This window comes from Rhamphochromis sp. 'chilingali', assembly GCF_963969265.1.
Source record: "Rhamphochromis sp. 'chilingali' genome assembly, chromosome: 4".
In the NCBI taxonomy this organism is placed as follows: Eukaryota; Metazoa; Chordata; class Actinopteri; order Cichliformes; family Cichlidae; genus Rhamphochromis; species Rhamphochromis sp. 'chilingali'.
Window position 1 is genome coordinate 18,978,992 of NC_137948.1, and position 13,464 is coordinate 18,992,455.

At 41.0% G+C, this 13,464-nt stretch overlaps 2 protein-coding genes across 2 annotated transcripts in view; one reads left to right on the forward strand and one right to left on the reverse strand.

Annotated features, from left to right (window-relative positions):
* The first annotated feature begins 1,428 nt into the window (after positions 1 to 1,428).
* tyrp1b (tyrosinase-related protein 1b) lies at positions 1,429 to 7,265 on the forward strand. Its single transcript, XM_080879528.1, has 9 exons — positions 1,429 to 1,559; positions 2,454 to 2,809; positions 3,056 to 3,164; positions 3,955 to 4,168; positions 4,535 to 4,739; positions 5,974 to 6,141; positions 6,448 to 6,627; positions 6,709 to 6,855; positions 6,939 to 7,265. The coding sequence occupies exons 1-9, from the start codon at positions 1,546 to 1,548 to the stop codon at positions 7,142 to 7,144; spliced, it is 1,599 nt and encodes a 532-aa protein (XP_080735654.1). The 5' UTR covers positions 1,429 to 1,545; the 3' UTR covers positions 7,145 to 7,265.
* Positions 7,266 to 10,622: 3,357 nt separating this feature from the next.
* The window catches only part of LOC308395114 (multiple PDZ domain protein-like), a 47,154-nt gene continuing 44,312 nt past the window's right edge, over positions 10,623 to 13,464 (reverse strand). Inside the window, exons 42-44 of the mRNA XM_080879791.1 lie at positions 13,152 to 13,255; positions 12,846 to 12,969; positions 10,623 to 12,208 (exon numbers count right to left, since the gene is read on the reverse strand). Coding sequence (XP_080735917.1) covers positions 12,062 to 12,208; positions 12,846 to 12,969; positions 13,152 to 13,255 — 375 coding nt within the window. The 3' untranslated portion in view covers positions 10,623 to 12,061. The remainder of the gene's footprint in view (positions 12,209 to 12,845; positions 12,970 to 13,151; positions 13,256 to 13,464) is intronic.

Sequence of the window (13,464 nt, forward strand, 5' to 3'; positions counted from 1 at the left end):
ACATGTGCAAGTGTGCAAATGTGATAAACCTTTTATGTATCTACTGCTGTCTAGTAGTTTGATGTCTATAAACACTTTAGGCTGCACTGGAATTGTTGAGCAATGGTTTTCAAAGTGGCCACATCGCTCATGCTGTACAAAGCTGCTGAACTGCCACGAGCAATCATCCCATTTTATCAGCAAGTCTGAAGTCTGAGAATGCTGGCTGCAACATGAAGTGCCTCATCTGAAAAGTCTTTAAAATGTAAAACGATTTTTAAAAAATGGATTTGTTTTTTATTCTGCGTCAGTCTTGACTTGTGTATTATAAGTTTTGCTTTGAGTAGAACAAAATTAAGTGTCCAAAGAAGCAACTAGATCCATAAACTCCAGTGCCGAGTTCCACTGGCCACCACACACCACAACCCTGCCCCTATCATAATTTTCTCTTCCCGTCATTCTTCTGCAAGTTTATCATCTGACCTTTTTTTTCTCAGAACTGTGCAGGCTCTTTCAGAGGATTTCTAAAAAACACTCATCTGACCTTCATGTTCTTGAGTGTAACCGGTGGTTTGAACCTTGTTGTAAACCCTCTGCGTTTCATGTTTGTAGACGTTAACAATGATATCACTAATATTTTGAGAGTGTTCCCAGCTTGGTTAGATTTTTTTAAGTTGTTTTTCTTAACAGTTGAAATAATTCTGTCATCATCCACTTTATGCATGGTCTTTCAGGCCTCTTGGGTTAGCTGTGTTGGCAAATGCAGAAATCCTTTTTAGAATGCACCAGATTGTTGATTTGGCCACTCCTAAAGTTTTTGCTGTCTCTCTGTTAGATTTATTTAGATTTTTTTCAGAGTGATAAGTACCTCCTTGTCTACAGAGAAAAGTGACAAAAATACAAACTTAGGACTTTGAATCAACTTCAGATATTATGTTTGCTTCATTTATCATGAAATAACAACAAGCGACCAGGCCTCGTGTCACCATGAAACCGCTTGTCAGTCAATTGTCCAATTATTTTTAAGCCTTTGAAAACGAGGGACTGTGCATAAAATTTGCTGCATCTCCTAAAGTGCTAGTGTAAAAATACTGTAAAACTGCTGGAATTAAAGCTAACAGTCTGTACTCAATCACGTCTTGATTGCTTAATTTGAAAATCGTCTTTTGGAGTGTACAGAAACAAAGTGAAAACAAACAAAAACAAAACAAAATTATGGAACTAACTTCTACTTACGTACATGATTTACATAAATGTAGAACTTGGCTAAAACCCCAGAAATTTTCTCTTGTAAGACTTCAGCATGAATGTCATCAAATATTTGTGTGAGTATCCACAGTCTGGCGTCATTTGGTCCATGATCACAAGGTTCATGAATGAGTTTTTGAAAAAACTCAAGTACCCTCAAGTGTACACGTGTGTACGGTATGTGTGTGTGTGTGTGTGTGTTTCTCCTTGCACAAGCTCCACAAAGGCCTGCTCATGTGCTCAATAGCTATTTAAGACAGAGAAGGGCAACGGGCTGATTCTTGGGGGGGACTTCAGTTCTGCAAACAGAGGAGCAGCATGTACAGTCAGAGGTAGGGGAACAAATGATACTGATTCCTTTTTCACCAAATGAACTGTAGAATCCAAAAAGTCATACAACTCGGCGGTATGACTGACTGCTTTAGCGCCTTTACAAATTAAAAGTGCATATTGGACTAATGCGCTACATCTTTGCAGATGAAGTGAAGTTTTGTCTCATATGATGTTACAGAGCAGATTTTCACAGAACCCAGCAGGTGATGCCGACTAGTTAAGTCGTGCATTCAAATATTTGTAATATGCTCAAACATGTGGAGCTATTCCCCCTTTTATATTGGTAACATTTCTTAGGTGCTGTTTTGTTGTTAAATAATTGCTCATAATAATTACAAATTATTAGCCACTCCTTCATTCATTTCTAATCAACAAACTTCAAAAGGCACAAAAGGCATGCAAATCTAACTGCAAAAAAAAGGAAGAAAAAAGAAAAAAGGTTCAAGCAAATCATTGCCTGCTGTCTATTGTTGAAAGCATTTCTGAACTTGTAAGAGTTGAAAGCTAATGGCTTTGTGAATTATAAATAATGACTTGTGCTGCCTGCAGGGATGTGTAAGAACTGAAGTTTTGGAATAATGTTAAGACAATTGGCTTTAACAAGAGAACACGTACTGAGTAAGTTGTTCTAGAGCTTAATTTCAGTGGATGTGGCGTGTATGTGGGGATGTTTTTTTTTTAATCTTCATCTTGCTAAATGTGTTCTGGGACGGTCACTGGTCCTTCACAACCGTGAACAAGACAAGTCCTTTCAAAAAGAAGGAGGCCTGTATAACAGCAATTCTCAACATGTAAAAGATTTCCACGCACTTTGTTCCAACCTTGTTCTCACATCTAAATTACTGCATGGCCCTAAAAAACTCCTTACTTCACCTCATTCTCTACTTTATCAGCTTGTGGAGTGTGGGTTTGGTGGGGACCTTGTGTGCCACGCTCACCTTGGCCCAGTTCCCGAGGGAGTGTGTCACTCCTGAGGGGCTGCAGAGCGGCCAGTGCTGCCCATCCCCTGCAGGGGTAGCAGGAGACGAGTGTGGCTCCAGCACAGGAAGAGGCCAGTGTGTGACCATTGAGGCTGACAGTCGGCGCCATGGACCTCAGTACCCTTATGCCGGGCGCGATGACAGAGAGAGGTGGCCGCTGAGATTCTTCAATCGCACTTGCCGGTGTAATGGGAATTTCACCGGCTACAACTGTGGGCGATGCAGACACGGGCTAACTGGACCAAACTGTGATCAGAGGATCTCTGTGGGTAAGAGAGCAGATGCTTTTTTACGACCTAAAAATTCACGACGACTTAAAATTTCTATCTTCTACCGTGTCCTTCAAGATTTCACAGGTCTACATCAGCCTGGGGAATGAAGGCAGCATTTATTGCTAGGAGCAGGAAAAAAGTGTTAATTTTTAATAGCACTTTCTTTTCTCTACTCTTCCTTCGTTTCCCCCACACTTTAACAACACTTCATTCTCTCTCTTCACCCCATTAACTTCTCCCCAGTAAGGAGAAACATCATGCAGATGAGCACAGCTGAGAAGCAGGCGTTTGTAAATGCTCTGGATCAAGCTAAGAGGACTGTCCACCCTGACCTCGTCATCTGTACAAGACGGTATATTGAAAAAATAACATGATAATCAAGCTGAATACAATTGGATGATTTTAAAGGGTTGATTTTTACCTTGTAATTCTCTGGTCAACAGTGATTCTAAACACAGTATGTTTTGCCCAAGGACCTGCACGCTCAGACTCAGCTGAGTCGGTTGAAAGAAATATATGTGCAGTATCTGTGGCTGAGCCACATGCTGTGTTTTTGAAATTATTTGTAAAATCAGAGGATTTCTCATGGCAGCTTTCTTTAAAAGCTGTAGAAAGTTGAGCAAATGATTACTTTTGGCACGAGTAAAGGGAATTACAGTCTTCTGAATCTGTGAATAACCTCCTTCTAAATCAGCTGAGGACTGCAATTGGTTAATTTTTGAAGCCATTCTTGACTGCAGCTCAAAGAAAATCTCTTAACCTCTGGATCAGACAATTAAAATTCCCCTTGTTATTAATGGTCATGCTCAAGATTCTTAGTTACATGCCACATAATGCATTGCAGCTACAGAGAATAAAATATGTATTAATATCTATATATCCATTAGTGAGTTATTCACCAGTACCATCCCCAAGTTCTGAAGCCGTGTTTGAATGGATCAGTGAAAACAAAATTGTGAAAAACACTTTGTAGAGCTACTAAGATTACAAAGCTTTATGCAACAGCAGAGCATTTAACACATGCATAGTTCATCTAAGGCCACGCATTCTCTTACTTCAAATCAATCAGGGTGAATTTGGAGGATTCAGGCAGGGCAATGTGGAGGAAAAAATACAACGTGACATTCATCCTTTATCTTTAGGTACCAGGAGTTGTTTGGGCCTGATGGCAACACCCCACAGTTTGAGAACATCACCATTTATAATTACTTTGTTTGGAGTCACTACTACTCTGTCAGTAAGACGTACCTGGGGCCAGGCCAGACCAGCTTTGGAGGTGTAGACTTCTCCCACGAGGGCCCAGGTTTTGTCACCTGGCATCGTTTTCATCTGCTGCAACTGGAGAGAGACATGCAGGTGAGCAGAGAGAAGGCAGGGAGAAAGAGGGGTGGTAGTGGAAAAGAGGAGAGACAGCAAGCTTCTGGGCTGATAAAGAAATGGATGAGGAGGTTAGGATAGGAGGAGTGGTGATGGAAAAATAAAAGATCTGACACTGAGTGAAAAGCTAGCCGGAAGGAGAATGGGTTAATGCAAGGAGGAAATAAAAAAGGCAAAACAAAAGCAGGAATATATAGGAAGGGGACAAAAAAATAGGGCGCATAAAGGACAAAAAGAAAAAGGACCAACCTGCATATTTTTCTAATAAACAATTCAAGAAAGCAGTTTGTTTACAGACAGTCCTTCCCTGAACACCTGCCTCCTTCCCCTGTTCGATCTTCACAGGACATGCTGGGCAACCCCACCTTTGCCCTGCCCTACTGGAACTTCGCCATTGGAGGCAGCGAATGCGACATCTGCACAGATGACCTGCTGGGAGCCAGGAGCACATTTGATATGAGCTCCATCAGCCCCAACTCTGTGTTCTCACAGTGGAGGGTCATCTGCGAGAGTGTGGATGACTACGACACTCTGGGCACCATCTGCAACAGTAAAGACAGTCACGGAAACACACACTATACCTCGCCGTGCAGCCGAGCGCTGCTGACATACAGCATCGTCTCAGCTGCATCAGAAAAGAGGGCAAAGAGCTCATAAAGAGAGCATGTAGAACATAGGCTGCTATAAATAATAGCTCACAGCTGTTGTGCTAAATTCGATATTGCTCGCTATTACTTCAGTTTGTTTGAAACTGCTCTAGTTGTTAAACATCGCCTTCTCTGTTGCCGTGTGTAACTGGAGTACTACACACTGCATCTCTAAATACTGCGGTTTGAAAGATTTTTTTGTTTTTATTCAATCAGCCTAGTTTTTCAGTGTTAATTCCTGATTGGTCACAAGATTTAACCTAGAATAAGAGAATTGTTATTCAGTATTAAGATAACGCTGCGTAACCTAGACTTTAGGTGATCAGATTTGCAGGGATTGGCTCTCATTCCGTACTGGCACCAGATTACTAGCCTAATTCACTACCTTTCTTTCAGTGTTCAAATGCACCTAATTTATAAAGGATTTGGTTTTCATTCGGAATAGGCAATCATCTTTCCCCGTGGAGCCTCAACAACAAACTTATAAAAAGAGGTCATAAGAAAAAAAAGTGTTTGGTAACAGGTTGAACACGTGAGTGGCCAACATGTGAGTGATCTATCTTGTTATTCCCCCCAGAGAGTCATGACAGGCCTGGTATTTCCTGCGTCAACAAGCAACATCTCCTTAAATGGGTTAAGGGGGTTGCCTCATTTGTGCATGCGCTTGTTGAAGACAGGAATCTAACAGTCTACTGGTTCCTTTGATCTGAGGGAATAATCTTCAAACAGACAGACAACTCGGTTATGTAGCCTTCTGTTTATGTGCTTGTGTGTAGGAGAGAAAGCCTGAAAAAAGAGAAAGACATCATACATGCAAGAGAGACAAAAAAAGAAAAAAAAAAAAACTTCTGTTCAGTCACAAAGCTCCCACTCACTACTGTTGACTTTTATTGAATAATTAAAAAAGAAAACTGCCATCCTGTCATGTTTAAGGCTGATCAAACTAGTAGAGTCTCCCACACAGAGTTAGAAGGTGGTTAAATAATACATTTTCAATCAATCCATATCTGTAGGGACCTCTGGCTTGTGCCTGATCTTAGGTCTTAGTGTGCCAGTAATCAGAAGTTATCTTTATTATTTTAAACTAATTATATTTCACTCAACCTAGTTTTATTGAGTCCTTTCTTCATCTCCAAGGCACAGAGAGCAGTCCCATCAGGAGGAACCCAGCAGGCAACGTGGCGCGGCCCATGGTGCAGAGGCTGCCGGAGCCCAAAGATGTGCTGGACTGTCTGGAGATCAACACCTTTGATACCCCTCCTTACTACTCCACCTCCTCCGAGAGCTTCAGGAACACCATCGAAGGTGATCCACATTCAACATGACTCATAGGTTAGAGCCAAAGCAGTAGTTGAGATTTAGCATTCTCCCATCAACCCAATCCAAGGAAATATTCAGTTTCACTTGGGCTCAGCTCAGAAAATAAAGCTGCTGAATACTGTGTGAGTGTATAGATGAAACACAAAGCCAGAAAAACACTCACTCAATCCTCCACCCACATGCACATATGGTTAGCTCCAACACAACATTTGTTGTTCCTAATTTTGGTCAATCAGAGTCTTCATTAAACGTTTTCCTTTTTTCTCTCCTTTTTTGTTCCATAATTTCAAGGCTACAGCGCCCCCCAGGGGATGTACGACCCAGTGATCCGCAGTCTTCACAATCTGGCCCACCTCTTCCTCAACGGGACGGGTGGACAGACTCACCTGTCGCCCAATGATCCCATCTTTGTCTTGCTTCACACCTTTACCGATGCAGTCTTTGACGAGTGGCTCCGCAGGCATCAACCGGGTACACCTTTGCGAATATTCAAACAACAAAATTCACTTTGGAGAATGAATGGATGGATTGACATATTCTTCACTCTCTCAGGTGACACTGTTTACCCCGATGAGAACGCTCCCATTGGACACAACCGCAGGTTCAACATGGTTCCTTTCTGGCCGCCTGTCACCAATGCTGAGATGTTTGTGCCTGCCCCAGAAAACCTGGGATACTCATATGAGGTCCAGTGGCCGGGTGAGAAGCAGAGAACGTGTAAGCATGTGCAGATCCACAAAATCCAGGAATTGCTCATAACCGTCCGCTCTTTTCCCTCATAGCTCGTACCTTCACTCTCTCTGAGATCATCAGCGTAGCCGTTATTGCTGCAGTGCTGGTTGTGGTGGTGGTTGGTATCGTCATAGCCTGCGCCATGCGTTCTCACTCTTACAGCTCTGCCGAGGCCCTGGAGCCGCTGTTGGCAGAAATTTACCGACGCTACTCAGAGGAAGACCGCAGGCTGGACAAATCACAGTCCGTTGTCTAACATTTTTGATCATCTTGAGAGGACCCAACATTTACATACATAAATTTGCCTTGTTTTCCTTTTTTTAATTATTCCTCCATTTCTTCTAATAAAGGTGAACTGGTTTTGAGCCCAGGCATAATTGTGTGTCTGCATTTATGAATTGAAAAGCGGAGAGGGTCTGGCGGATCTTTTGTTGAGCACATCCAGTAGATTTTCAGACTGCAGCCAAGATTATAATAACTGCAAGAGCTGATATCCAGTGCTCAGATAAGTACACAGCAAGCATAGGAGCAGCTACTGGGACTGAACCTTCCAAAGCTACATGTCAGAGCTACACTATTTAGTGACTCCACCTCGCTGCCCATTTTCAGCTGACAAATATAAGTTTATCCGTGCAGATGAAATGATGTCTTTCTATAGGAATATGCTTCTATTCCTTTTCATTTTTTTAAACTTTTAACTCACTCTGTTTTTGTGTGAACAAGCAGTATTTTATGAAAACACCACAGGCCTTTTTTGCCGCAGGCATAAATTTGCTTGTCTCAAGCCTCAGGCCAACTGGCAAATCACACCACTTAGACGTAATGTTACTTCTCAAATCAAGCCCATGCAAATTTCCATGTGTTCAAAACAGCAGATGTACCGCCCTCAAGTGGATCTAAAGGATTACTGCGAAAGGAGGAAATCGGTTTTTTTTTTTTCTTCATTTACACTCGTATCCTAATTTTTTTAAACTGCATGTAGGGAATATCAAAGACAAAACTTAATATGACTTTAAGCGCACCGTGGAATTTTAAATCTCCATGACACCATAAAACTGCTACACTGTCCACACCTATAAGCTATTAAAAAAAACAAAGCAGCGGTCGAGTACCCTCGAGTTGTAAGACTAGTTTGCCCTTTTGGCGCAGATTTATTACTTTTAATTTTTATAACTGTGGCTTTTTTGGGTGTGTGTGATAGTTTTACATACATAATATCGTTTGCCTTGAATAAATAAATAATCCTGTCCTGTCTGTCACAAAAGGCGGCCACCTGTCACTGCATGCCTAATTACCACGAAGGCGCACAGTATGCACAATTTATGATCCTACGTTGCAACTTTGGAGGCTTACAGCAAGTCTTCAAGCTCGTACCTACAGCAAGGGCGTCATGGAGGTGGAGGGTGGAGATGCTGTCTGATCTTTTTGATGTGAAGCTGCATTTTCAGCAGAAACTCCCCATCCCAAAACAAACACTTACTTAACCACAGTGTCCCCAAATTTGAAGATTTTTAAGCCGAGGGTGATCAACGGACATTTAAAAACGGACATGTTTTTTTTATTCAGAGTATCTAAAAAATTTTCAGAAATAAGCTTTTGTGAACCGTGAGAAATTCAGTGGTTTATTGAATAAGCGTTAAAAAGATTTCTGTAAAAACTACACAGTAGACTACGGAACTTTCATCACTTGAAATTTACTTTCTTTCTGTAGTACAGGTGTGTGTAGATATGATATGTAGAGGAAACCCTTGTATTTTAACATCCGTATGTAAAATTAACTAACTAATTAATTAATTAGCATTGTTCGGTCGGTTTTCAAACTCATAATCGGATGACGTCATCCAGTGTTTGCCTGCTGTTTCATGATTAGGTCTAACTATTTCGTGCTAGGCTATGTCACTGAATATAAGCCACACCACCGTGCACGCTTTTTTGTGTCTGTGTGCCAAATGCCAACTCAGCCCTGCTCATTCGCTCATTTAATGGGAATGACGTGGACTTAGTGGCACCTAACTCTTCCTTTTGGGATATTTTGGGACATTTTGCTTTATGGGAATCAAGATTTTAACACTCAGCACTGACTGGAGTGAATTTCAAAGGATATTTTTGCAGTGCATGCTGATATCTTGAAAAAGGACCTCATGGGAAAGGATGGAGAAGAAGACTTTTTGGACCCGTTGGCTGTACTTTCTGTATCACCAGGTTACACTGACAGCAAAAAGACACGGTCCCCTATGTTTATGAATATGGATCGATGTGACAGTCACACATAGAACAATCATTTGGCCACTGCTATCCTCCAGAGAGAGAGGCTCATTAGTGCCTTTCAAGCATGCTCTCATGAAAGTCATCTGCAGAAAAAATGCATAGCAGTTTCTGCAGCCAAAGAAGTTACTGTGCTACATGGTGTATGACTAAGGGTAGGAAAAAAAGTCCTGTTCCCTGTGGCTGGAGCTCTTCCCCTTAAAAATGTTTGTCATGAAATTTGAGGCTGGTTTTGAAAAACAACAACAACAACAACAAAAACGGCAGATAAGTCCTTTTGCTTCCTCTTAAAGAAAAAAGAAGAAAAAATAGATGTAATTTCATCTGCTTCCCTGTCAGTTATTTGTATGAAACTGGAAATCCACAGGGGTCAAATGTTTGTGGATGTGAAAAAAATACCAAATATGATGTTTATCATTCTTATATTATAGCAAAGATCCAAGTGAAATGCAAAAAAAAAGAAAAAAAAAGCATTACACCGTTTCTCCATTTCTCCTTGGGCCAGCAGGGAAGCAATTGTTCATCTGGAGAAGGATAAAGCAGACCGCGATGGCTGGGTTTCAATAAAGCTTGCAATGTGAACAGATGGCTTTGATTAATGCCGAGGCTCCAGACAGGATCTCCCTAGATGCCTCCTATTTCCTAAATGAGACATTTGTGTGCAAATGTATTGTTTATCAAGTTGTCACCAGTAACTCTGGTAATTAAAGTGAAAGTACTGAGGATTTTCCTTTAAAAAAAGTCACAGGTTTCCTCTTCCTCTGTGATTGTCGGACCTCAGGTTTAAAACGTCTTTGTCCAAACTTTAGACTGATCTTCTCCGCCTTCTATAAAATGTTGCCTTTTCTCTAATCTAGCTCATCCCCCTTCTTCTCTCCTCTCCTCACGACTCCTCCGTAATTCAGAGCTGCCTGTCATTCCAAGCACGACACGCACTTCATCCTGTCACCTTGACTAAACGTGAGTGATGCCGCATACGTACTCATGGCAGACAAAGGTGGAGAAAAAGTGCGAGAGAGGGATAAAGACATAGAGCATAACCGCTACAGGAAAACACCTCCAAGGCGAAATTCAGTTCACTGGTTTGGAAACATGCAAAAAATATGCAAAAAAATAACATAAAATAAAGAAAAAAGAAAAGAAGACTCTTGCTTCTTCTATCCATTAAAAATGTGACTTTCAGCTCAGTTGTCCTTGTTAAACAGTTCAGAGCTTTTCTCAGATACTGGTGTGTGGTGTGCATGTGTGAAATTTGAAAACTGAAAAAAAAAAGAAAAAAAGGTTTATCCTACTCGGTGAGAGAAATCACAAAATATAACTTGTTGATATTCATTAATAAAAAAGATGAAAAAAACCCCTCATAACATAAAACGTCTCTTTCACTGACACATTGCATCCGGAGATAAATCAGAAGGTAAGAAAAACAGAAACACAAGGTCCTGAACTTCAAAAGGTTTTGGATACAAAATTTTAACAAATAACATTTAATAAGATCACTTACAGAACATTTGGTTACACAATACCAGTGCGTGTGCACCATGTTTATATATCTTTGTGAGGACAAATACAAATGATGGTAAGGGTTAGGGTAAGCAGCTGGGGAAAACATTATGTCAATTAGATGTCCTCACTAAGATATGAAAACGAGTGTGTGCATCCATGTGTGTAAGTGTGAAGTGACTTCTTATATTAATGAAATTAATTACAGCGACAAAAACATAAGTATCACAGCCGTGTGAAGTCAGGTAAATAAATTTATATAAAACGGAGACGGTGTCTAATTTCACACTGAACTATTAACATCAAAAATCAAGTCCTAAAAAAAAACAGCTGCTAAAGTTGAAGACTATGAAAACACTGATTAATACTACACTGGTAAATAACAGTCGATACTCAGCAGCTGCTTCTAACAGATGCAGCAAAATGCATTTTTTCCTATTCTCTGTCCCGTTTAACATAAGGTGGTTATCATTGCTAATTATCAACATGCCACTTAAGACATTCAATATTCATGAAATCATGACACATTTTTAATTATTCGAACACAACAATGAAAAGAAAAGTACAACAGTCTTTCAAAGCAGACATCCTATTGCCATACAAAAGATTGGCAGAAGCAGTTGGCATATTTTGAGTCTTGGGAGTTGTTTGTTTGTTAAAGTAATAATCAAAATCCAGCACTAGGCTGCCGTCAATTGAGACTTCAATTATATATATCAGTATGAACACGTAACGTATTGATGAGTGTGTTTACATGAAAAATAATGCACAACAATGCTAAACTATCCATCCAACCATTTTCTTCCACTCATCTGGGTCAGGGTCTCAGGTGCTCCTCAGCTATTTCCTTCTCCAGCTCTTGCTGGGGCTTTCCTAAGCCACCTGAGGCATAAAATCTCTCTAGTGTGTCCTGCGTCCACCCTGGGGGTCTCCTGCCAGTTAGACGTGCCACAAAAAGCCCCACCTAGATGGCATTCTAGGCCTTCTGGGCTGGAGGAGTAGCATCTCTACTCTGAGTCCCTCCAGAATGACTGAGCTTAGTGGTCATTCTGAAGGGACTCAGACTGGACTCAGGCATCCAATCCCCAAAGCCCAAGATGGAGGCCTTGGCGAACCCAATACCCGGCTCCTTAACTGGATTTAACTGGACATGCTCTGCTATATTTTTAAATACTGAGTGTAAATACAACAAAGCTGTGTTTGCAGTTGGAGGTAGAGTTCACAAATTAAATGCAATTTAATTTAGACTTAAAATAAAGACTCTTCTTATAATTATATGTATTGTTTTGACATGTAGAGTGCCCTCTACAAGAGGAGAATCACTCTACAGCTTTATAGGAAACAACCACAGCCCTCCAGAGCTGTTTTAGGAAGATGTCATTAAATTGAGGTACAGTGGGCAGTTGTCTCATGAGAGCACGGTGAGGACGACAGTTCCTTTGGTCTTTTTCAGAATGTCCACAGCTTCAGCGTGGGTCACACCTTCCAGGCAGTGTCCATTAACAGCAATTATCTGATCGCCACGTTTCAGCCTGCCATCCTCAATGGCTGCACCCTGAAGTACAAAGTCAACAAGAGCTTTTAAACGCTAATATGGCAACACATATGTTAGGAGAAAAGAATGAATGTGAGGTTAAATGAATGTTTGTAATGATCACAAAGGAATTGGTCGCAACAGATGCTCAGAAATAGAATCAAGAAACAAAACAAAGGAAAGCAATCATGCAAAAACTGACATAATGCAGTTTACTAGAGCATGGCACTAAGAGTTTACCACCTGTTACAAAACAAAAGCTATTTAACAAGTTATAACTGTGGCCTTTTTGCTTTGTTTCTTACATTGAGCATTGCCGTTAGGGACAAATTGCTATTTTTGGTGTTGAATTACAAAAAAGGCACTATAACTTAAAACCACACAAGAATCTCTGTCTCTTATGTGGCTTACATAGGTAGTCACAAAACAACAACGCATATAAAGTAAAACCACACACGGTGAAACTGCCTGCTGCCTGCTTTTTTACCCGAATTGCTGATGATTGGAGAAAGTTTTGTTTTGAACAGAGAAAACGCTATGAGAAGATGTGAGGGAGTGACTCAGTGAGTGACATACAGACTGCTGCTAAACTGTCTTTCCCAACATTAAAACTCTTTGGTTTTCACAACAAAAGGAGACCTGGCAGATGCTTTCTCACCTTGTCAAAGACAGTTTTGATGTAGATAGGCAGGTCTCCGTGAGGGCTGCCAAAACCTCCTACAATGCTGAAGCCGAGACCTGAGGAGCCTCTCTCCAGAGTGATGGTCTTATACATGCGAGCGCTGTAAAGAATACGATGCGAAACAATGGATGTTGGCTTCTGAGCGCACCGATGTGCATGCATTTAAAAACAAGTGTTGCACCAACTGTTTAGTAAAGTTTGAGGCCTGCTTTTGTCTTTATTCATTAATTAAAGTGGAGAGAAGAACAACGAAATGACACTGTTAGCTGAACCACTTCTTACCAGAGGCTGTTGTGAAAGCAGGGCAGGCTGCTCGGCTGGCCTAATGACCATGCGCGCACATCGCTGTTACTCTGTGTGCTGCATCCCTGAGAAGCTGCTGCCACCTAGACAATCATAGATTCACACAAACAGCATGTTATGAGTGCAAAGTGTAAAGGTTTTAGCCATTTAGGACTACACGAAGAGACCAGGACAGCCTGAATCCAAGCAGGACAGGACAGCCTGAATCCAAGGAATAGCAAAACATCTACAAATAGTGACAGTAACATGTAATTAAAAATATATCTCATTATTTTATGCGATTACTCTGGAG

Bases quoted from the DNA above. Each gene is read 5' to 3' on its own strand.
- tyrp1b (XM_080879528.1), top strand. The intron at 2,810-3,055 runs GTAAGAGAGCAG...ACTTCTCCCCAG, and splicing joins TGATCAGAGGATCTCTGTGG to TAAGGAGAAACATCATGCAG. The intron at 6,628-6,708 runs GTACACCTTTGC...TCACTCTCTCAG, and splicing joins GCTCCGCAGGCATCAACCGG to GTGACACTGTTTACCCCGAT.